At 34.2% G+C, this 25,803-nt stretch overlaps 1 protein-coding gene across 12 annotated transcripts in view; it reads left to right on the top strand.

Annotated features, from left to right (window-relative positions):
• The window catches only part of Sox5 (SRY-box transcription factor 5), a 943,363-nt gene that overhangs the window by 602,264 nt on the left and 315,296 nt on the right, over positions 1 to 25,803 (top strand). For 9 of the 12 annotated variants that reach the window (XM_047549529.1, XM_047549528.1, XM_047549526.1 and 6 more), the window contains one exon: positions 15,179 to 15,410. In XM_047549529.1, the coding sequence (XP_047405485.1) occupies positions 15,180 to 15,410 (231 nt within the window). In that variant the 5' untranslated portion in view covers position 15,179. The remainder of the gene's footprint in view (positions 1 to 15,178; positions 15,411 to 25,803) is intronic. The other 3 variants (XM_047549536.1, XM_047549534.1, XM_047549533.1) reach the window with 1 other exon arrangement.

Raw genomic sequence — 25,803 nt, 5'->3', positions numbered from 1 at the left:
TTGAATAGAAAAGTATACAGATTGATGAGGGAATCATGTTTTATCCCATCTAAAAAAGGATAATCCCTTTAGGTCATTGACAGGACAATGTGAAGAAGCCTTGTGCTGCAGCTGCAACAGTCTCTGGATAAATAGAGGATTTAATAATGTTCAAATATTTGTCCCAACCTCAAAGGATACCCTGAAATAGAACTAACTTTGCAGATGATACAGCTCTCCCCATATAGGTCTGGTGGCTCCTGCCCAGGGATTTCCTTGGGCATAATGTGTTTGGCTGACTCTTCAACCAATGTAGTTACGGTAGCAATCTGTGGGGGGATTTGGCTTCAGTCCTTTATAAATAATGTCAGCATAGTATGTAAGAATGACAAACTTGAAAATAGGAAATGCGTATTTAAATCTCTGGAAAATATTCCCCATGATTTGATGTTCTTGGACACATGAGAGTTGGGATTTTGAAAGGATTAATTAGCTTGGTCTAAACTTTCCTTCAAGTTTCGGAATCATATCTCACAATTGCTTTGGACTCTTGAGTGTCCACACGGCCAACCAACTCCTTGAAATAAATGTTCTATAAGAAACACATTCTTGAAAATGTGAAACACAGACCCTTGATTTCAACATTCATTTTACCTCAGTTGTATATGTTTGCTATTTTTAAAAGAATGTATCATTTTCTGGAGTCCTTAGCATAACTAACTACCTTGAAATCAAAAGCTGTTGAGACTATTTTGGTAAAAAGAGATCTAATGCAAGTACATTTATATAGCCATTAAAACATTTTCAGGGAACCATGTGTGATGGTGTGGTGGGGAGGAAACCAGTATTTAAGAAGACTTTAAATGATTATTCCTCCATAAACTTGCCAGCAACAAAAACAAACAAACAAACAAAAAACAAGGAAAAAAGAAAAAAGGAAAGAAGGAAAAAAAAATGAGGGGAGGAGAGGTTGTGGAGAATCTGGTTCCTTTCTGAACACAAAGGTCTTTCACTTGTGGGAAATTGGAATGGGGGTATTTGGGTAGTGGAAAAAAAATGTTCTAGCATGTGGTAATGAGGTTTAAAAAAAAAAAGAAAGAAAGAAAACAGCAATGGATGATTACTTTTCTCCATCAAGGACCCTTTATCCTCATAAGCTCAGACAGTGGTCAGCATGTTAGACACCCCTCCCTGTTTTATCCATCCCTTAACTATGTTCTTTGACAGGACTGGTTTATACAGCTGGGCCTTTGTTAAGCTTTGGGGAAAGCAGTGGAGAACAGCAGAAAAGATGGCAGATAGAGTACCTATAAAATGGTAAATACTGCATTGAAGTGCAGGATTCCAGCTTGAAGTCTTTAATTTTGTTAGATTCTTTTTTTTTTTTAACAGATTTGTAAACTGTACACCTTTAAACTCTTTTAAGAAATAAAAATAAATACAGATTTTGTAGTATTATGGATAAATGGATTATGTTGATCATTAAAAATTCTTATCAGCTGTATTTTAACAACCAATAGGAGTGAACTCAGTTATAGTAACATCTAAAATTATAATCTTGAATTAGATAGGTCTAAAACAGTGACAATATTTTAGAGAACATGAACATTGTATGTGCTTAGCCACAGAATTGATTGAAAAGAGAAAGCACTGAGGAAAAGCTATTTATTCAAAAGGTTTATCTATATGACATACTTGTACAATATAAACAAACAGGAATTTGATAGTGATCTTACCATTAGCCTTATTTTGAAATCTAGTACAAACCTTGTACTTTTGTGTGTTTATACTTGTTACGGCATTTCGTGAATTTGACGATTTTTCTCCTCTACAGTATATGCCATACCCTTTGAATTTTTATTTCAGGGCCAGGAAACCAGTAGCTTTTCAGTTAATACTCAACAGTTCTTACCCATTTATAGAAAAAGAGCTAGGATTCCTAACATGTCCACAGTGGCAATATGAACCATGCTTTTAAACTTTTTTCCCCCTAAAAACAACAGGGAATGTGCTAAAACCAGAAAGATTAATGGAGGAAGAAGATAAACAGCTAAGACATAAAATGAGTTTAGAGGTCAAGCTAGAAAAATAGGAAAGCTTATGGATTTAATTCATATTCATCCAAGCAAAGGAGCTTTGGCATGAAAGGCACCAATGAAGAGGCTCAGCATTCTTATAACATCAACCATAGCTACATCCCGCTGTTTTGGAGTTTGGGTTGATAGATGCTCATCATCTTTGGCACTGCACCCTCACTTTTGGACTTTTCATGATTATGATGGCAATTTCTTCATTTTCGCTGGGAAGTTCAGAAAATGTATCTTTGCCACAAATGCCCATCTCTCATATCAGAAGCTGTTGTGTTGTTCTAGGAAAGATTTGTGCACTGTATATATGTTCTTTGCTGTCTATTTTAAATATAGCATAAATATTTTTCTACTTTGTACATTTTTCAACAGCTGCTATAGAAACAAGCTGCGACCAAGTCTATATGGGGCATGGGGAGAGACAGTAAGCCACTAAACTGCCCAGGATTTAGTAATGTATAAACTATTCTTGTCAGGGTAATTTGGATTCCAAACAGAATAGGGGGTCAGAATATTTCTCTTCATTGGACTACTTAGACAGTGAATTCTTGACAAATCTGATGCTGGTGTCCAGTATTCCTTTTAGCTGTGGTCTCCTTTCTCATTTCTGCTAGCAGGGGAAACATTCTCTAGAGGGTTGCTTTAGACGGCTTAACTTGCTTGATTTCACAATGACCTTTGAAAACAAAAGAAATTAAAACTAGACTGGTTACTTAATTATTTTTGTCATCATTGTTAGATCCTAAATAAATTAAACATGCCACAGATTTTATTTCAAGGCATACACCATGCTAAGAATAAGTCACTTTTGATTATGGAACAATTTGCTATTTATTTAGACTTAGCCAGTAATGTGAGAAGGGAGGGAGAAAGCAGAATTGGGAATGGGCACTTTAAGAGGCAGCCCAGATAAGGAAACAGAGAAGGAGACTCAAAATAAATATTTAAGAATATTATTTTGGAAAATAAAAATTGTACTCCTGTTTGCAATTTTCAGACTGTAGTATTGTGAAGTCCTGAAAAGGTCAAAATGACCAAGTGATTAAATCAAGTAAAGGGATGTGTTTACAAAAGACTTAGTATCATTAAGTCTAAATAGCTATTTTTTCCTACTCAAAACTAATTTTTTTGCATTTTCATCTCACCTTACCAGTGATGTTTACGAATGAAAATTCATCTTTTTTCATTACAAATATGCTGCATATGGTAAATTGTTTTAATAAGTAATTAAACATGCCCATGTACACATGCATATGTAGACACTAATACACCCTCATGAGGATAACATGAAAAAAATTGCATTATTAAGGGATTAGTACTATTCGCTGTGATAAAAATATTTAGAATTATGTATCCTTTGACTTTTCTTTTCATGAGTTACAAATGGGAAGGAGTTTGTTTCTACTTCATTTTTTGTTCTTTAAAATGTACAAAACTTTCAACCAAAGTTTAAAATTACATAGTAAATGAAAGTTGTTAGCATCTGATTATAATTGTATTGATGTGGTGTGGTCCAGTCCTTAATAGAGAGATTTCATTAAAAAGGAAGATTATTAATGCTGTTAGCATATCATTAGGTAGTGGTCTTCTTTCTCTTTTCTTCTTCCTCCTTCCATTCCTTCTCCTCTCCCTCTTTTTCTTTCTCTTCCCCCCTCCTCCTCCCCACCCGCCTCCTTACACAAGACACACATACCTCTCAAACTTCCCTGACAGATTCATTCAAGGACAGAACAATAGCAACTGAATTAACCCCTTTTGCTTTAGCAATTGTTCTGATGGAGAGTAGAAAATATGGTCCCTGTTGCTCATGTTCTATAGTTTTAAAGGGTACCTCAGTAGAGATCTTGAGAATAGATAAGCATCTCATACAATATTCTTTCAGTGCCTATCCAACTGTCTATAACCTGAAATTTATACATGTGGCAACCATATGTTTCAGTAAATCCAAAAAGCTTCTAAATTTTAAGATTTTCTTTATTTCTTTTGTCCAGAAGTACATGATTATTTATCAAGTTATTGATGAATTTTCTGAATTTAGGAATTAGAAAAGTAGTTTGCATATTAAATGTTTGACTTAGAGTTTTGTTTATTTTGTTTTGACTACTTTATTATTATTATTACTAAAAGACTTATACAGCATGTACTGGAAGAGACTGTTTTTACTAATCCCTGGATTCTTCCCTCCAATCCTCTATCTGTCCCAAGTGTGGGGTATGTGGCTACTCTGTGCTCAGCCCTCAGACACACAAGGAGCCGAGCATCTGGGGAAACTCAGGAGGTGAGCACTTTCACGCTGACTCAGAGACCAGCCGTATGACTCCAGTCTGGCGCTGTCACGCCTGGTTATGGAGAGGCAAGAACAATGCCTCCCTTGAGAAGGAAGAAAAAAGTCTAGTGCAGTCACAATTTTGATGTAAAATTTAAATCATCTCTCCACATCCTGTGGATTTAGAGCTGTCAGAAAGGCAAAACCATGCTTAAATGGAAAAAGCTTTTTATTTCCTTAAAAAGTATACTCTCTATAACTATAAATAACAAGGTCTAGCATCACAGGTCCTAATGCTAGATTATTCAAAGTAATTTATAAATACTCAGAACAGAAAGAATTTGACGTTTTCAACCTAGAGGTGGCTGAAAGGTAAACATTTTTTTTCTGTTTGTGATTAATGACAAATGTTTGACAATGTATGAATCAAATAGTTCACAACAAATTCCCGTTGATAGACTTGTATTGCCTTCTCCTGGATTCATAGATGGGGTCGTTTTACCAAAAACCTTAAAGAAGATTATCTTCAACATTTAAAGGTCACAATCATTTCTATTATTTTTTTCTTCAAGATGACTTGATGGACTTTTAACATATTTGATGATTAGAGAGAGTCTTTAATCAAGTATTTAATAACTCAAATAGTTGCTGCTTTTGAGGTAAGGAAATTATAATGATTAGTAATGATTCAAATAAAGGAAAATTTAAGCTCTCTTTTAGGTAGAAAGTGCCAGATCCTTTCTTATAAGTCATTAGAAAAGTTTTGACATATTTTTCCACAACAATCTAGAATTCTGTTGAAACACCAGCCCTTTCTTTTTGAAAGTGACTTTGTATTTAGGAGTCATAAAAGTTACCCTGATTTTCCTTCTGTCTTGTCAGTTTTATCATAATGAACTCTAATGCCTTTTCTGAGCATTAGAACATTATAGAATGATTACAATAGAAGTTAATTAAATATATTCTTTCTATTTTTTATTTATCAGGAATAGTGTTGTTTAAGGCACTTAGTATGTGTGGATAAATTTAAAACTAATATAATAAAATCTAAAACTACTAAGTTTTATCTGCCATATGTACTCCTTTAGATAAATTTTGGCTCCACAGACCAGCTATTATGTTACTATAATAAAGCAATCTTCTTATTTAGAAAAGTGTCTGGGGATCTTCAGCTGGTAAGACATAGTCTAATTTTGGAATAAAATTCTAGTGATTTACAATTATTAATAAAACATAGGAAAACATAGAAAAGGAAGAATTGAATTTTGAATTGGGGGAATCATTATAGAATTAGGCTGCTGTAAATCCTTTTAAATGCTGCCTGCCTTACTAAAAAAATTAAAACAAGAAAAAAATGGACCGTTTAAAGTTAATTTTACTTTTTACCCTAGGCATATTAACTCAAGGACTACTGAAGCAACCTGTGCCCACCAAGAGGAATTAAGTTCTGTTTTCCCTATCTTTAATTTTCTTTTCATTTTATACCTTTTCCTGGGAGAACCTCCTCTTTCTTACCCTCTGGTCTGTCTCTGACCTTGGTGGAGTAGAAAGGGCTGTATAGAGCTATTTCATAAGAACAGTGAAGAGCAAAGAGAACAGAAAAGTAGTGAAAAAAAAGTTAAAAATGGGGCTATTCTGATCACAAAGGAATGATATAATGACGTACTTGATCTCAATGCAGAGAACATCTCAGAAACGACACATGGGACTTGGCAAAGATAAAAAATAGCAGTGGTCAGGATTACTTTAAAAGTTGTTGGTGATTATAACATTTTAATCATCATAGTTTAAAAATAAAATATTTTATATACTCGTTCAATTTTAAAATGAAATAAAGATTCATTCATAGGTAGCTATAACTTAAAAATCAGTTTTTTCTTTTTTGTTGGTTTTTAGGTGTACATGTTATGGTAAGTTTTGTGGATCTCTAATCTGGTGAAATGTATAGTAAGGATTACAAGGTTACAAGGAAGTCCAGTCTGATTTACTACTCAGTGTTGTCTGTTTTTATATTTCTATGAATTCTGTGCTTTTACTTCCATTTTATGCCAGGACCTGATGAACTTGTTCATGCTTCTAAATAACAATATAATGAATGAAGTCTTTGTACAAAGGAAGCAAGGGGTAGAAAAGTATAGAGATAGGCATGTTCAATATCAGAAACTTATGACAAAGAGAATTTAGAAGAGAAGAAACATGTAAAAGTTTAAATGATTACATATTCACCACAAATAAATTTTCTATTTAAAAATTTTCTGAATATTATATATGACAGACTTGGTTGTCAAATTTACATGGAATGCTATCAGAATAAAGACAAAAATAACTCGCAGTTTGGAAATTATGTTCAAATTATGTTCCCTGTAAGAGGGAAAAAGGAAAGTCTGAGCCATACAACATGAATTATAATAATTGAAATTCATAGATAAGAGTAATGAAATAGATATTTTTTCTTTAATAAAGTAATATGCTAATTATGTAGAATTCTGTTTGTACATCAAATAGAAGTGTTGGTTGTTCCATTCATTTGAATTAAAATATTTCCATTCAAGATCAATGCCTGTTTTAATTCCTTATATTGAATAGGTAATATTCTATTACAGATAGATTCCTAATACATGGTGGAGTTCAATTCCTGATACAGATTAGCCTTCTTACAACAACCTTAAATTAGCCTTCTTACAATAACCTTAAATTACAAAGGAATTCAGACAAATGTAGTTGTCATGAACAAATCACCTTGCTACGAGAAAAACTGAAGGAACATTTCTGTATCTCCTTTGATATTATATTATTAGCTTTTTGTCATTGTAGGAAGTACCTGAGACTTATAAACAGAACAGTTCTCTTTTGGCTCACAGCTTTGGAGGATCCAGTCCATGACTGGTTGGTCCCATTGGGTGTGGGCCTGTGGCAAGGCTGCACCCAACTGTGGAAGCATGTGCCAGAGCACAGCCTCTCACTTCATGACCAGGAGGCAAAAATGAATAGGAAAGGATGGTGTGTCCCACTATCCAATTAGAGGGCATGCCTCCAGTGACCTAAAATCATCCCACTAGGCCCTAGTCTTAAAAGTTCTGCCACATCCCAGTAGTGCCTTCTCAGGGACTAAGTCTCTACAACATGGACATTTGGGGGCATTGAGGATCCAAATTATAACATATTTAAGGAGTTCCAATTTTAGTGTGTCCCTAAGAAGATTCACCTTTTAAAATATTTTCACTTGTTTTTAAAACATGTTCTGCTGTGCGTATGATTTAACACAAGAGAGTGAACGTTAGAAACAAACATGATGATTATTTAACTGGTCCTTGTGTTTAAAAGACTGTAGTAATTGCTTTGACAGAAGTTCTGCATTTGCTGATTACCTGCTCCTTCTTTATTAAAAACTTATCTCCAAAACTAAACTTCCTCTTTTCTCCCCAATTGGCCTTTCTTTATCATTCATTTATTCCTCTTATTAGCACAATCATCCTTTTTTTTTAATAAAATATTTTTTACTTGTGGATGAATGCAATGCCTTTATTTTATTTATTTATTTTTATGTGGTGCTGACTGAGTCACAACCCCAGCCCCAGTATAATCATTCTTTATACACAAAATTAATAACTTGGTCTTTGGACTATCTTACCACAGCAATACTACCCAGAATGCACCTGATCGCCTCTGAACTGATCTTATCCACTTTTTCTTCTCTGGTTCCCACCTTCAACTTTCTATTAGTTACTAATTTCTGATGCTTTTTCTTTCTAAAATCCTATTCTGATTATGTCACTGTGTGATTCACAAACTTTCCCTAACTCCCTTCTGCCCTCAGTGTGCATTTCAGCTCTTTGGTGAAGACATTCAAGGTGAACAGATTGGAATCACAGTTCCTAATCTGGTCCCTGTCTTTCTTTCATCTTTGCCTGCTGTGGCTTCTCCTAAAGGCTATTGCTTTAACTGAACCATTATGCCTACATTTTTCTCTAAATTTATTTGTTAATATCATTTCCTCTGATTAGTATCCTTTCTCCTTTGTCTTTGTTGAAATTCTGATCCAACTTTCATCACCCCTTTGAGTTCTCATATTTTCAGGAAGCATTCTCTCTGATTATTTTAGCCACCCATAGTCTATTATCCATCACTTGTAATACTTATGAAAACTCATTGACCTGCCACTATTTTTCTTAATTTATTTATTATGTTGCTATCTACCTGGTGCATGGTGTAAACATTTTTCAACTGATGAATTAATGAATTAGATAGTTGAATGAGTGACTGGTTATATGTGTTCTTCAACATCCTAAAAGACAAACCAGAAGGGTCATGATATCTAGGTTGCCTTTTTCTTTATAACAGAGGTGGTTTGTTAGGCACAAAATAGACACCCATTCAATTGATTTTTTTTTTGTTCATAGAAAAAAAACCTTGAATGCCAACTATATGCTAGAAATTGTTCTGTCATATAATTAATTGTATTTGATTCAGCAAAGAGGATTAGGTTATTTGGAAAAAGAAACAGGAATTTGCAAAGTCCTTTATCAAATAATCATAATTTTATCATTAATCTTGGTAATGTAGAGTGAAGTGGTCAAAAATAGACCTGTAATTACTAAAATATTAAGAAATATAAGATATGTTACAGGTCAGGAGACCAAGAAATTAAAATGATGTTTTTGTTTTTCAGGTATTTGTGTTATAGTTTGGATACTATTTATAATAATGGGAAGAAAAAAATTAAAAAGTTGAATAAAATTTAAAGCTATAATGATGCTTAGTTGTTCCATAACAGTAACTCATGAGAGCTGATGGAGTAGTCTGGGGGTGGGCACAGGAGCTTCCTCTATGGTGGTAAGAAGGGAAGGAAGACTTTGTAGCAAAACTGGAAGTTTCCTCATCCTGGATTTTTTCTTTTTCTTTTCTTCTTCTTTTCTTTTTTTTTTTTTTTGCAATTTCTAAGATCCATAATTGTGAGCATTAAAATAAATAATATTAACATTCCAAAAGAGTAACCAGTAGAAGGCACTGCTACCCATGACATTAATTTATCCCTGAAGCATAGGATTAAAAGTCAAAGGTTAAAATTATTTAGAGAATAAAATCTTATAAAATGAACTCCAAGGAAAGCAACCCCGTCTCCTGAGTCTTCTAATTTATATTTGTTCTGTATGCAGAATTCCTTTGACTGTGGTGCTGTCATTTTCTAGAATAATTACAACAAGGAACATATCTTAGGCAGACAGAGATTTTGTTTTGTTTTGTTTTTTATTTTAAAGCAGTAAGTAGTTTATACCTCAGAAATAAGTTTATTAATAATCAACTATGTATTTAAGTAGTTTAACTCCTGTAATGTTTTCCTTACATATTTTAAAAGAAATGTGAGATTTTACAAAGTACTTTAACAAAAAGTTTCCCAATCATTTTACATTGAAATGATTAAAATAAGAATATTATCACTTAGCTAGATTTCCTGTTCTCTGTCACTGAGACATATCACAAGTATACTGGTCCCATGAGATTAAAATATTACAGCTATCCATAGCTAAGGCATAGTCAAAAGGTTGCTGGTTTTAGTTAGTAGCTATTCAATATTTATTGGTAGACTACTGTTTTCAGAAAGTTACTAAGTACTAGACAAGTAACTGTGAACAGAAATAAGGCTACCATTGCCTGACGTATTTCAGTGGGCTCGGGTCTCAGGAAACTCTCAGGTGTTTGGCTATAATGTCATTTGTCTGAACTGTTTTTTATTTTCATTTCTCCCTTTACTTAAAATCTCCTCAATTAGTGTATGTAAGCATCTTAAAGCAGAGGTGATTTTTAAAATGCTTATTGAATAAGTATCTTGCACATAGTAGATGGTCAATAAATAGTTATTGATGATTTGAAAATGTCTCTCTGGCCTTGGCATTAAACATGAGTTCTTTCAATCTTACACAATACTGCAAGAGACAGTAATAAACAGATAAGTAGAAAACATGTCATTTGATAATAAGGGCCATGAATAAAACAAAGAGTAAGGGATTGAGGGAGGGCTGGTTTCAGAGGAGTAACCAAGGGAGTCTTCTGATGAAATGTGTATTTGAAAAGAAATCTAAATGAAGTGGCAAAAGTGCACATCTGGGATAAGAGGATTTCAGATTGAGAAAATGCCAACTGTGAAAGAAATGTTTAAACCAATGCTAAATTAGTTTCCAATGCTGCTGTAACAAATTACCAAAAATTTAATGGTTTAAACATTATAAACATACTATTTTTCAGTTCTGGATGTCAGAAGTCCTAAAGTGAAGATATTGGTAGGACTGTGTCCCTTCTAGAGCCTTTAGGGGACAATCATCACCTTGTCTATCTAATGGAAGCCATCTACATTCCTTGGCTCATGTCCTTATTCTCTGTCTTCAAAACAAGTAGCACAGTATCTTATAGTCTCTCCTTCTGCTCTGACCTTTCTGTTTTTCATCTTATAAGGACCTTATAATTAATTTGGACCCAGCAATAGTATCCATAATTATCTCCCCATTTCAAGATTGTTAACTTAATCACACCTGCAGAATCCCTTTTCCACACAAGGTCACATAATTTGCAGTCCCCTGGAATTGAGTTCAGGACATTTTGGGTAGGTAGGCATTATTTCGATTAACACAAATGGTTTGCAACATTGACTGCACAATTAACATCCCTGGGGAGCTCTGAACAATTCTGACAGTCTGTACTCCAGAACCAATAGCATCAGAATTTCTGGAGCTGGGACCTAGATATCTGTAATATTAAATAAACCTCTCTACATAATTCCACTGTGCAACCAATGTCAAGAAGCACTGGTTTGTTGCAATCTCACAACCTCTGTCTTGCTTCTGTGCATACAAGATACAAACGGGAATATCTTACTTGCAGTGCTTCTAGTGCACATGGAGAGCCATCAGGCAATAGCAAAAGTCTCCATTAACTTTTAATTACTATTGCATATTGACCAGAATAGTATGATGGTGTAGAATGCTACAGGGAGAAGTGAAGGAAAAACAACTTATTGTCCAAACAACTTGCTACTTCCCTTCATGTTTCTCAGCAACTCCAGGAGTGTTACAGACTAGAGATGGGATGTTATCCGTAATTCTCAAGCTGCTCCTTTTCCTATGTAAGCTTGAACCCTAAATTTATATTGACTTTCTAAAATTATCTCTGCATCTGTTCTTTTGTTATGACTTCCCACATGAAATTTCTCTCCATTTATCCAACTGGTCAACCATTGCCTGAAGTATTTCAGTGTGCTTGGGTCTCAGGAAGCTCTCAGGTGTTTGACTGTAATGTCATTTGTCTGAACTGTTTTTTATTATCATTTCCCCCTTTACTTAAAATCTCCTCAATTAGTGTATGTAAGCATCTTAAAGCAGAGGTGACTTTTAAAAAAACTATCTTGCACATAGTAGATGATCAATAAATAGTTATTGATGATTTGAAAATGTCTTTCTGGCCTTGGCATTAAACATGAGTTCTTTCAATTTTTTTTTGACTATTCATAAAACTGTGTTAAAGACCACTGTTGTATCATCAATTTCATAAAGCAGTGTCACATTAAATTGCATTTGTCTGCCTCATGTCAGTTATTTTGAAGTCTGAGTTTTGTTCCTTGGTAAATCCAGCATTTACCACAGGAATGAAAAAAAATTTTTCTGAATGAATACATCTGAGCATATGCCATCCTAGATCCTCAAATTGTTACAAGGTATCCTCACATGTAAGCTGCAGGAATTGGAACCTACTATCCCATAGGAACACTCTATGGTAGGTAATCTGTGGTGTCTTCTTCCTGCATTTGAAATTGAGTCTTCACTCTGTCCAAGATGAAGCCTTTTGTTTGGTAGGTTAACAAAATTTCAAGAGTCTAATGTTATTGGTGATTTGGTATCATGGTTTTAGAGGTACTATGGGTCATAGTAAGCATGAGTAATGGTAGTGAGACCAACATATTGATACCTCTCTGCATAATTTGTCAGATTTGTGCTATTTTCTAAGCTAATAACCGATTACTGGAATATAACCATAGTTACTTTTGTTGTAATGACTTAAAACATCCTTTAGAAATCTTTGTTAATAATATTTTCAAGCCTAACACATTAAGAACATTCTGTAAGACTTTGGAAATGAAATTGAAATAGACATGAACTGTGTGTTATTTTTAGAATCCATTCCCTTCTGGCACCATAACTCTTTCATGTTCAATGTTTAAAACTTTTTGCTCCATAGAACGTTATGTACAGAGAATGCTTACCCACTTGCCTATAAAATTAATGTAGATATTCAAATGGTCATAAGTTTTGAAAAGTTTCAAATCTTATCTGTTTGCCTTATCTACCTTATATCTAATTCTGGATTTTCAGTTTTCATAATCATTATAAACAATGGCACTAATGAAGTAGAAATCAACAGAAGAGGCATAGTTCTAAAAGTCATAGAATTGTAATAATTTAGGAAAGGCCAGCTGATCTAGCTTTCTGCTTTGATGACCCAGAGACTGGCTGTCATTTGCCTAGAGTTTTCAGACACCGAGAGACTACACATGAGGTGGAGATAGAGACCACAGAAAACCAATTTATTAATTCCATAATGCCTACACCAATCACAAACACTGCTGTTTGTTATAACAAACTCATAATCTCCTTATACTTAAGTACAGGTGATAACAACAAATAACTAAAAGTCCCTTTATTAATTTACTGTGACAAATCTCTTCACAAAGACCTGAATATTTCAAGTATATCAGTGATTTACATGGGAATCAAGTTTCGTTGCAGAACTGGCAACCAGAACAGCAGGAGTTAAATATCTCTAGTGTTTAGGGGTTGTTACTTACAATAAAATATCAGTTTGATGGTAGAAATGATAGGACTGGCACTGCCAATGAGACTAAAACTATTCTAACTCTTAATCCCAGCCCTTTATATTCCTCTCTGTATTTGACAATATACTTGGAAGAGATGTTCGTAATGGAATTGAAGGTAATGTAAAATACTTGAAATGTGATGGCCAAGACTATTTCTCCCCAAGGCAGCACTTACATGGTAGCTGCCAATATTTCCTCCTCCTTTTCTGATCTTAGCTGATCACCTCTACTATTAACATTTCTTTTTAATACTTGCTAATATTTTTGATCAGTTTACAGTTGATTGCTGGCCAGGGAGCATTTATCTAACAGGAGATTTTGTGATTCACATTGATTTTATAGTTAAACTCTTGAAAAGAAATCCTTTTTTTCTTGTTTTTATGTTTTTTTGTATATTGGTTTTTTGAGAATATGTGGGTCACCTTGGAATTTTGAATTTTGTTAAATAAGAAAGTGTTTTTATTTGAGTATATACTCTTCATTAAGTATTGTACAAGCTATTTTCATATGGTACATAATTCATTTCCAGAAAGATTGAAGAGGTAGATATTATATCTCACCTTGAAAATGAGTAAAATGAGATGGACTAAATCTCACAACTAGTAAGTGACAATCAGTGTTTTAACCCATAGTTATCTGATACTAAAGCCCTTAAGTTTTCTTCTGTCCTCTTCTTAATAATATCCTTTTCTTAATTGAATGTATTCAGTACAGAAGTATATTTTCCTTCTGAAGATTCTAACACTAATAATAGTATTCCTCAACAACGATTAGGAACCTTTCTTTTGGAAATACATTTTAAATGTAAAAATCTGTGCTGTTTATGAAGGAAGTGATATGGCAGTCAGGGAATGCTGTCTCTTGTTCATCCCACTGGTCTAGAATAAGAATAGATGATTCTGTAAACACTCTTTGTTGAACAAAAAATACAGCATTTTCAAGGTCAGATCAAGTTGTAAATATTACAAGGGAGTTTTTTCTTTATTTCATCAAACATTTTAACTCAATTCCATTTCTATGTAAAATTTTTAATGGAAGGAAAAGGAACTTTCTGTTTAATGAAAAATATTTGCCGTGTATGATATTCTGATGATATTCTGAATCAAACTCCAATACAAAGAAAATGTTTAATTCTTGTTCAGTTATTTAAGCCCACTTTCATATAGGCCTTAGCTTATCAAAATAAAACATCCCTCTTTATATTTTTTTCTTAAAGAATTCTAAGGAGTAAATAAGTCTGAAAAATCACATCTAAATCGTTTGTAGAGTTGTGAAAGTAGAATGGAAATAGTTTTAGGGTCTAAACTTGCAACTTTGATGTCAGAACTAAAGACAAATTGAGTGAGTTGGGGAGATGAGGCAAAGAAAATTTTCAAATGTTTCCAGATTAATTGTAATTGTAAAATTTATTCAATTCTTAAGCTTTCAACAAATACCAAACTTTTTGTCAGTTGCTCTGAGGTTTGCTTATAACCATATTTCTGCATTTCACATTAATCTTACTTTTAATAAAATGCAAATTTCTTCTAATGACAGTCATTTATTTAGTTGTTTTATTTCTGATGAAGGAAATTTTAGTTATTTCCTTCTTTTAAAACTGCCAACAGTATTTGCTATTCATAGATGTTCTGTCTTCAATAAGGTCTATCAAAGTGTAACACTAGATGGGTATTTTTCTTTCCTTTAAAACGAAATGGTCTTTCATTATGCAGTGTTCTTAGGTGAATTCTCTTGTTTAAGAAGCCAGAATACAAGAGAGTGCTATATTAGTGTATTATTCTCACAACAAACAAGCACTGTTCTGTTGCTACCTGCTTGGCCATTGTTTCTGATTGTGTGTGCTTTGCAGTGGTATTTGGATGGTTTCCTGCTCTCTGCTAGCACAAAAAGGCATTTCTGTTACAATGGCCCCTAACCACACAATGACGGCATTAAGGATTTATGTGGAGGTTTCATTATTTTCTCCTCTTTTGTTCCTTCCAGGATGTCTTCCAAGCGACCAGCCTCTCCGTATGGGGAAGCAGATGGAGAGGTAGCCATGGTGACAAGCAGACAGAAAGTGGAAGAAGAGGAGAGTGACGGGCTCCCAGCCTTTCACCTTCCCTTGCATGTGAGTTTTCCCAACAAGCCTCACTCTGAGGAATTTCAGCCAGTTTCTCTGCTGACGCAAGAGACTTGTGGCCATAGGACTCCCACTACTCAGCACAATACAATGGTAGGTTTCTCATGGTCTGTTGTGCCTACACTTACTTTGTGACCAGTCTTCTCTAATAGTTTGGCTTCAGTCCTTTGCTTTATGATTATCACCTACTTAATAACCATGCACAGGATTCACTCCTAGCATCATAGAATTTTACACAGTAAACTGGTTCCAGTAAGAAATATTATTTCATTTGTTTGGCTTTTTGTTTTTGTTTTCAAAATTTTGCTTTTGAGACACTTAGAGTTTAAAATAAAAACCACACAAATCCTAAGAATGATGTTAAAGTAACACATTTAAAATTAGCACGAAAGTTGGAAGTCGTACTCATTCTAATACAAGTTTTATCTGGATAGAGTTACAGTGATCATGGCTTGATCATTTCTACCATGAGAAATCAAGGTTTTTCCATTTTTTGCTTTGCCCAGATTCAATTCCAGTATTCCTTACAGAACTTGGAATTTAGTAGAAGATATATTTCAAAGATACTATAGTTTTCTAATACAACCACACTGATATTACTTTCTAATTCAACCCCATACCTGCTGCTGTTTCAATAAATCAGCAGTTCCCTGTCATATCGTATCCTAGAACATGTGCCTCAGGGTAATTCCTCTGTGCCTTCACCCTGTGGTCTGGGTCTCCAGATGATCAGGAAACTAGGGCTTCATGTGCAAGAAGAAAGAAGGCAGTATAGCATGGTTGGTTAAAGCCTGAACAGCACACACAAACATTAATAAGGGTTTTGGATCCTTCTTAGCAACTTAAATACACAGAATCATCGTGCTAGCCTGTGAGGTAGCAGGACACTTGGCTGCCAGTAATGCCACCCTCATCTTGTCAACATGGCGCTTGAATGGATGCCACATTTTTGTGACCTTTCCTCTCCTTCATCTTTTCCCCTTCAAGGATGCCAGTGCAGTTAGTTTGAACCTGATTACACCAACAAAAATATGTTTTATTATACATTCTCATACCTTTAAAGACAGTGCAAATACTGTTAAATCTTTTTTATTCTCCAGGAAATAATTACATATCAATGTATTTGTTCCTGTTACAGAAATACTACATAGAAAATTAAATCAAGAAGAATCAGATGTCTTCTAAGAGGTGTGTGATAGATAGTATACTCTGATTTTCACATTAGATTTCAATAATCTCATTCAACATTTTATGTCTCATAGTTCAAAAAATTTTTGAGTATTTGATTATGTTCCCAGATCCCTCCCTGAAAAATTTTTTTAGCTAACACATATGTAGCACTTACATAAAAGTGATATTTTAAGTACTGCTTAATAATATAATAACTCAGCCATCACAATAATTCCATGAGGCAATTAATTAATCTTGTTATAATTAATCTTGTAAGACAAGATTAATAGCGAAGAAACTAAGGTATGAAGAGGTTAAATAACTGGCTCCAGATCACAACTAATAAGTGGGAGAAGTAGGATTTACTCAGCCAGTCTGGTTTTGGAGTCCATGATTATAAACTTTATGTACTGCCGCTTCTTCACAAGAGCACAGGCATGTTTTAGATTCTTATTATCTATAGCTTGGCAAATTAAATCATACTAGTCATAATTCTTTGTTCTTCCTTCCATTATGAGTTCATCTTAGCTATGTGCAACAGCATGACTTTTTATCTTCCTCTCAAAAAGGTGAAACTTAGGAGAAGCGGGTACAATGGGTAGTGCACAGGTCAAAAGGGTCAGGAAGTCAGACTCTCCTTTTGTGTTATGTCACTTGTCACGCCTTTTCCCTCTTAGCATTTTGACCATAGCCTGCCCTCTGGGAGTACCCAAATGAGGAAACCTCTGGGATTGGTTTTCCTGTAATAGAACTGAACCTATAATACTGATTTCAGGGTTGAATATAAATAGTTATGACTGGAATACCAAAAAAGAAGAAGAGGAACTGATTTAAATTATACTCACAGATATGAGGAAAGTATATTAAGTTGCATTATGCAGTGACCTGAGGAGATGCTGTGATATAGGTGGTTAGTGTAAACAAAACCCTTCGGTTTTTAACGGAGAATTTTGTGTACTGCTTTATGTTGGACATTGTAGGAATGGTACTTTCCCTCAGAGTAACACAACCCCTTCTCCATGTAATGCAAAAGGTCTTAATTGGGATCTGTGGATCTCTTGAAAGCAAAGGGAGGATTGATTCTGTGTGTATAAGTATCCCTGACTCATTATGGCTTCCATCAGTCTTTTGAGTACCTCTGTAACCCCCTTAGATTGGGATCTGCGGTTCTGGCTGTTAGAGCAGGGCACACACATGATTCACTGGAGCTGTAGTGACATCAGCACTTATATTTTCTCTTACTGTATGTCTGATTGGCTTCTGAATTTTTTTCTACTTCAAATGTTTATAGATTTGAGCTGCTTTTCATCTCTTGAGTAAACAGTTGGAAGCGTCATCTACATGAACTCAAATTTTCAGCCTTTCTTTCAAATCTCTTTTCCAAATTCCTTGAGAAATGACTTGAATTGTTTACCTCACTTTTGAGACTGTGTGTCCTGTTGCTTACCAGATTTAGTCCCAAACTCTTTTTATCTTCGCAAAATTCTCTGTAAAGCATCAGTCTCTGGCTTTTCTTTCCTACTGTATCTTGCTAAGGACCCATCATGCTGAACTTTCCACGCTTGCTCATGAACATAACAGATGACCTCTGAATGACAATTTTATTCTTTCTACCTGGAAAAATCTCTTAAATTTTACCTGTTTAATGAATCAAGTTTCTCCCACAAGACTGGGTTCAAAAATTGTCACTTTTTTGATATTTTCCCTGATTTCCCATGGCACAAAGGCAAACAAACAGCTATTGCATTATTCTTTTATCCATGACACTTTCTTATGTCTTTTCTTGTGGACTGGATTATAATTTATGCATTTACATGCCTGCCTTGCCACATAATGTATTTCTTTTTGGAGGAACAGTTGTACTGATATATATTTATATTTCTGGAATCTAGCATATAATAGATACTCAATTTATGATTATTGACTAAATGGCTGAATTGATATGGATGAATAAATAGTAACCGTGTCTTGGGAAAAGTTGTTAAAGACACTAACTCATGGTGACTATAGTTCTAGAAATTTTATAACTAAAGTAGAATTTGCTAATATAATACATTCAGAAATCAAAATGTCATGATGCATTCAGCTGTTAAATAGATTAAGATATCTTTTACTCATTTATCAAAATGATTAAATATATTTATAGTATTATTATTCAACATGATCCTTTTTCCTTTTTCTGGATACTAGGCCATTGTCCTATTTACACAATAGGTTCTTTTATTTCAGTAAGGAAATACATTCTCTATTTTTTTCCTATTCAATATCTTTGAAAACAGAATGTTTCATAGTCTTTATATCATAGAGTTCTATTTAAGAAAAAGAGGCATATTTCATTGCCTATTTATGTGTGACATTCATACTCCATTCTTAAATAGAGAAAAAAAGATTTTAGAAGGTGTATATTTTGCTTGCCTGAATAGGTTAGAGGCAAAGTAAAATCATTGAGTGATTCCTGTGATGCTGGCTTAAGGTTATAGAGAGATGCTTTCAGTATAAAACTTAAGTTGGAAAACATTTCCTGAGATAAAAATTCTGTATACTTAATGACTATAACCCTTTAAAAATGTTCCTATCAAGGGTATGCAAGTGTTAAGGTTGAAACTGAGTCAGATTAGGATGTAATTCCTCCTTTCTGAAATTGTGTTTATTGCCTTAGTATTTTGCAGAAATAAACTCAATGCCTAACTAAGAGGAACTCCTAAACAGCTGTGACCCTTATGAAGACTAAAAGCTCATTCATACTTGCAATGTTTTACTCACTGTTCAGAAAGCACTATGAATGAACTGTCTTAGAAGCACGTTATATACATATGTTCATCAACTACCCTCATACTTCCAGTCCATAGGAGATTCAGGCACAGATTGTTGTAAGTCTATAAAAGAGCCTGATTCTGTTAGTTCCTTCAATGAAGCTCTCACAGTCTTGCCAAGCAATTAATAGTAAGATTTGGTTCACATATATTCTTCTAAAAGTTAAAAGCATTGTGAAGGTCCGATTCTGAAATAAGCAGAAAGGTTCTTTTTATGAGCCTCATTTCTAATTAATCAGTTTCTCCTGGTCCTCTTTGTTGTTGGTTTATTTAACATGAATTTGGAGACTATTGCTTCAAAGTTTCAGAGGCAAGCAAGAATCACTATAATTTCATTTTCACTAATAGTTCTGATGCAGATGGATTTATTGGATGATTTGAGAAACTGACATCCAAAATATGTCTGTATGTCAGTTAAGGTGAGCATGGATGGGCATTAGAAGGACCTAGAATGAGTCTGGAGAGAATTGAGGCCACGGTAGATCAGCCAGGGGGCTCTGTGGAAGCCATTGGGTGCTAATTTTCTGTCTGGTTGCTGCTACTTCTGTTGGTTAGATTGTTGTTCCAATGTCAAATGTGATGTGAAATGAAAGTGTTGAACACCTGTGGTTACTGAATAATCAGTTTTCTATTTTTTAAAGTATATTCTAGCTTACTCAAATTCCCTTTGGACTCCTTAAGCCACTCTTGTATTAAAAAAACAGTATAATATTTTCATTATAAAAATAATTTAAGTAACTTGCTGTAAAGAGAGCTCAATTTTATTGTGAAATAAATACTACATGTGTATATTTTTAGTTTTAAAATATTTTCGCAGTGGTTAGGACATAGTCCCTACTAGATACGTACTATGTACACTAAATAAGTACTGGATCACAGAGCTACACCAGCCACCTTGGTTTTTTTTTTTTTTTGATTCAGAACCTCCCTGTGTTGCCCAGGCTGCTCTCAAATTCTAGGACTCAAAGAATCCTCCAGCTTTAGCCTTCTGAGCTTCTGGGACTACAGGCATGTGTCATTGTACCAACTGAGTATATTTAAAAAATATATTTAAAGATCCATAGGATTTGGAAGTATGATCTTATTAGCATCTTATCTATTGTTCATATTGATGACATTTCCTTGGAATTGTTAAAAAATCTAGGTATACATTATCTTAGTTTAATATGAAGTATATTAAAATTAATGAGCTTAAACTTTGCAAGAACCCTAATTATCCTAAAGCAGCATTCAATAAGTCATTTTCTTCCTTAAAACATCAAAAGAAGGAAAAGATTTATTTTCAAGTAAATCAAAGGTTAGACGTATAGGTGAGACCCCCAAGTATGATAGTACAGCAAGACACCAGTGAATGAAATCCAGCCTTCAGCACTGGAAAACATCATTCAGTGTACATGGCCTAGAGAAGCTCAGGTTCATGCTCAGGTTCATGGCAGCTCCTGGGATTCTTTATTTACACCCAATATTTTTAATTACTGTAACTGTCTTGAGGTACTCATTATGTAAATATTATCTATAACTTAGAAGTCAGTCGTATTTTTTTTTTTGCCGTTTGTTTAGTATAGTGTTTTGTATGAAATATTATCCAGAAAATTCAAGAAGGAAAAGAGAAAAATGCATGAGTTACTTAAAAATTAGTCACAGAATAGAACTTTAATTATGGTGTGGCAAAGATTGCTATTTTCATATAGTGTTTCTGATAAGCTTTTAAGTTTCTGGTTACCTTTGTGCATCCAACTTAGCATAAGTTATTGTGATGCTATAATGCATACCATTGTTAAGCCAGTATGGTTATTGTGCCAGTTCTAATAATGAGAATTTCATTGTTTAGGGAGAGCCGTTTCCTACACTCTAGACAAAAGTGTAATTACTTTTGAACGATGTGGAATGTGCTCAGTTTAATAGCATGGAGAATAGATTCAGAAAGATTCAGATAAAGTAAGCTTGGAAGCCATATGTGCAGTGTGGCAGTATAAAATTATGATAGCAGGCAGTATAATTCTACACACACACCCGATTTCACAGTTTATCTATAAACTGTTGTTCCTGTAAGAGATAGGCTTGCTTATCTGAACAAGGCCAATTCAATTGAAACAAGGTGAAAATGGTGACAAGTTTGTATTTGTTTTTTATGGTAAATTGATGTTTATCATACAATGAAATTACATTGTTACAAACATTATTCTGTACATGTTGTCACAAAATACCACATGAAGCAGTTTATCTAGATATGATCCCAGTCTCGTGTTTAAGTGTAAGTAGTTCAGTCTTTACCCTTGCATTGTTTTAGGAAATCACCCACAGGGCTAACAGGAACAGGGACCTGTGAAACACAATCTACTGGGGTCCATCAAAGCCACTGGATAAGTTGCTCACTGGATCGTTGCGTCCTATTGCCAAACCATTCCATTTTGCTCAGTGGTGGGAGGGAGTGTCTAATGTTAAGAAAACTTTGATTCATATAATATTCACAGTAGTTAAAATAATACTGCTGAGAGAAAAGTTAGCTGGGCCTGGAGAAATGACCAAGTTTACCATCTCTTGGAAAAAATGAGAGATTGTTCAAGACATCTAATAAGGGTCTGCTCTTAGCTTCCCCACACAGAGATCTGCAGAGACAGGGTAGGGGCTAGAACCTCTAATTCTGCGGTAATGGGGGGAAAAGTTTATTTGAAAAGATTTGGCCTCATATGGAATTTTGTGTCTTTCAATAGGGAGTATTGCAGAAAGATTTAGCTCAGATATATACAAAGAGTATTTACCAGTAGAAATAAAGAAATTAGTAAGAACCAATCTTTTCCTCACACATCTTTTTGTGTAGTATGGAGATAAGCACAAAATCACCATAATGTAATAGAATATGTCATATTTCTGATACAAGAGACTCATAGTTGAAAGATATCCCATTTGTGGAGATCAAAATAGATTAATTTGAAATGGTTTCTACAGAAAATAATTACAAGGTATCAAATTATTTTAAAATATATAAATATATATATACATATATATATACATACATTGGATCAATTATCATTAACGTGAGGTCTTTATAATGAAATATAGTTTTTATATTTTTTTTTATTTTCTCCAACAGAAATATCTCGGAAAGAATAATGGAGGGGGAAAAAAAAAACAGGTGTACTGTAAGACTTTTATATAAAATGTAGAGAAGTTAGTAAAACATATGCCTGACATTGGTAGGGATAAAAGAAGCTACTGTAGCTTTGGGGGTTTTAAATGTTTCTTTTCTTTATCTGGGTGACCACCTTGAATGCAATGGTAAGAATGATGAAATACTTGGCTGGGATCTGGAAATAGCAAGGACACCAAGAAAGCAATGCTGCAAACTTAACTCACATGCTGCTCCTGATTTTGTGGAATGTATGGGTGGTAACCTGTGTCTCATTTGTTAGTCTCAGACCTCAATGTAAACCGGGGGCTAACGGGGGGAGGTTCATCTATATTAAGAAGTTAAAAATAATGAAATGTCTGTTGGTAACCAGACTTTATTCTGTGTCTTTGATGTTTTGTTTTTAGTTCTTCCTCATTTCTTCCTTTGATTCTTTTCTTCTTTCGCTGCTCTTCTTCCTTTCTCTTTCAGTTGCCTGTGTAAGAAAGCATTCTTTAGAGATCTGCTTGTGGATCTCAATAGAGCCATTATCAGAGAGGGAGACCTGGTAGGAGAATCAGCACCATTGTCCTCTGATATAGACTTCCTTCCTATTTGCATATATTGGCCCTGGGGGTTTGCCAGACCTTCCCGAAGTCAGCCTAGGCTTCTCTTACTGCATGTGATTAATAAAGATCAATTGGTTTTATGATCACATTTTCACTGGTTTTCAGAAAACAAGGACAATGTAGTGAGTCCTTCACAAAACTATATAGTGCATTTTTATTTGGTTCTGAGATTGTAGTACTTTGCTTTTCTTTCATGATCCAATATTGATAATAAATGGTAATTTTTTTAATGCCCTTAACATGGCAAAACAAGACTTAGAACTGCATGTTGGTTCTAAATTACTTTTGGTAATTGTTCCTGATGAACCTAAATATTGGTTTGGGAACTAATAGTTTAGGGGATACTTGTGTTCTTCATGTAGCTATTAATACCTTCCATTTAAAATTATTTGACAGCATATGTCACTCTTTTTAATCAGTTTTCTACCTTGATTGTGTTTTTTTGGTTTTCAAATTTCTTTCTTAAAACTTAGAGTGTACTTATAAAGATAAGTAAAAATTCTAAGAAATTGGTAAAATATAATAGGGAAGGACATCATCAACAGAATAAGAAAGTAATTCTGATGTTAGCATCACTGAGTGTCAGTTATAATTATATTATAAATATAAGTATGCATTGGTCATTATTTCCCTCTATCAAAAGACACTCACATAAGACAGTCCCCAAAACATAGAAATTTTGCAGGTTGATGCCTGGTTTCTAGGAATTGGAATGAAATCTTTAAGGCTTGGGACTCAATTATCTATGGGACCTCAAAATATTTCAGATAATGCTTATGCCATATTTCCTGTTGGTCACATCAGCTAATACAGTGGCCCATTGTACTTCAACAAAGGAAAAGTGATGTTTGTAAAGCAGCATCTTTGGAAAGCACAACCAATATCATGTCATTGAGACCTTAAGAAAGCAAGGTCATAAAAATAATTTAAAGAAGTATGAATTTTTAGTGTAATTCCTTTTTCACATATTCTGTCAATGAAATACATACAAATTTTGCTTTAAAAATATATGCAAAGGCAATTGAAATTTAAGGTTATAAGTTAAAAAAAAAAATCCAAACAACAAAGTTTCTGTAGTATAGAGAACCTAATGGGTAGATTGGGGGACAGGGGAAATACTCTCAAAAAACTGATTCCTTAGGAAATGACAATGAGAACTCAAAAAGGCTTAGAATATTATTGGTGCCACATTAGGTGAAATTAAAAGAATTGTTATTTAAATCCTTTCTCTACAAGGTCTGAGACTGCATAGTTTGTTCAGGCATAAAGCTGTCATTTAAACTGAATTTCTGATAGTATTCAATATGCTATCAGTTTGGGTCATCTTGTGCAATTCTTGCCCTCATTCCTTTATTTTTTGCTTTAAAACATAAATTCTGATTTTTTTTTTTTTCTGTACTATCTTAGGGCAAAGGGAAAGCTTTTTAGTTTTTGAAATGGGAAATAAAAGTAAGGCTAATTTAAGTCAGTCACTGTGGTTGTTCCTTTTTGTCACGTATTTCCTTTGTGCAAAGGCCACATGCTTTTAAAAATTTTTCCCCATAGACCATGTTTAGGAAAGATCCCTGTGAGCAGATGAGGTGTGAATATAAGAAGAGTAGCCTTGGCCGGCTCAGTGACACTGACATCGCATGATAAAGTACATGAACACAAGTGACTGGATTTTGTGTCTTATTTAGTCAAGGCTGCTTCTGTGGCAGCAGGGCAAACAATGTTATCATTATATGGAGAGGCAGTGTTTACTTTAGTGTCTCTTCTTAGCTCTTAAAAATCCAGTCTGTCTCAAGATAAAACAGTTAATCTTGTTTGTCGATATCCCTAAACTATAAAATAATATCCTAAGAGTTAATAAGAAATTTAAAGTGGAAGTAAGATATGAAAAAGACAGGTGGAAAAATAAATTCAAAGGTACTGTTAAGTAGCTTTGTATTTATATACAAATATAAACTATGTACCATGTGTGAATTTGAAACCTAATATTAATGAGTAGTAAAAATAAGTTACAATAATTACAGCGTTATTCTTAGAGTGTTTTAAGCCTGGCAACCACTTCTGGGTCCCTTTGGACACTCCCATCTGTATAAACACAGTCCTGGAGGAGGGGAGATTGCTGGTTGCTTACCAGTATCCATCCTCAAGCTTTGTGGCAGCGGCTGGCATGCTTTCTAACACTAGGGACTCAGGAAGCAGAGAACATGCTTCTTGTGAATCCAAGACTGATTTCCCCAGGGTCATCAGTAGAACATAAGAAGCAGCCCTGAAGGCCTCTTGTGAATATATCTTATAGTCTGTCTTCAGTCTGAAAGGTGAAACTCAAATACCAGAGAGTTTGAAGAGTCAGTGTTCTTTAGAGTAAGGTATTTAGTAATTAACAGTAACAGGAAGGTAGGTATTTCAATGTTTTCTACTTGCTAGCCCCACCCTACACTTATTATCTCAGCCTATCCTGTATTAACTCAGTGAGTTCAGCAACTGTGATTATCTCCAATTCGCAGTTAGAAAACCGTCTTGGATAAAGTGACTTGTGTGATAAATAAGTGGTTCATGCCTTAAAAGCCCCCAAGCACCTAATAACTATGCTTGTTACCTCTCCACTGCTTTGAACACTTTATTCTTTTTATCAGAATAAAAAATTCTAAGTTTTAAGCCTTTAGAAATACTTTTGGGACAGGCAAGTAGAAAAAGTTTGTTCTTTCTTTCTTTCTTTCTTTCTTTCTTTCTTTCAAGACAGGGTCTCTCTAAGTTGCGCAAGCTGGCTTTGAATT

The sequence above is a fragment of the Sciurus carolinensis genome, chromosome 4 (genome assembly GCF_902686445.1).
Source record: "Sciurus carolinensis chromosome 4, mSciCar1.2, whole genome shotgun sequence".
In the NCBI taxonomy this organism is placed as follows: Eukaryota; Metazoa; Chordata; class Mammalia; order Rodentia; family Sciuridae; genus Sciurus; species Sciurus carolinensis.
The sequence above is the reverse complement of the archived record's forward strand: the minus strand, read 5'-3'. Positions and strand labels throughout refer to the sequence as shown.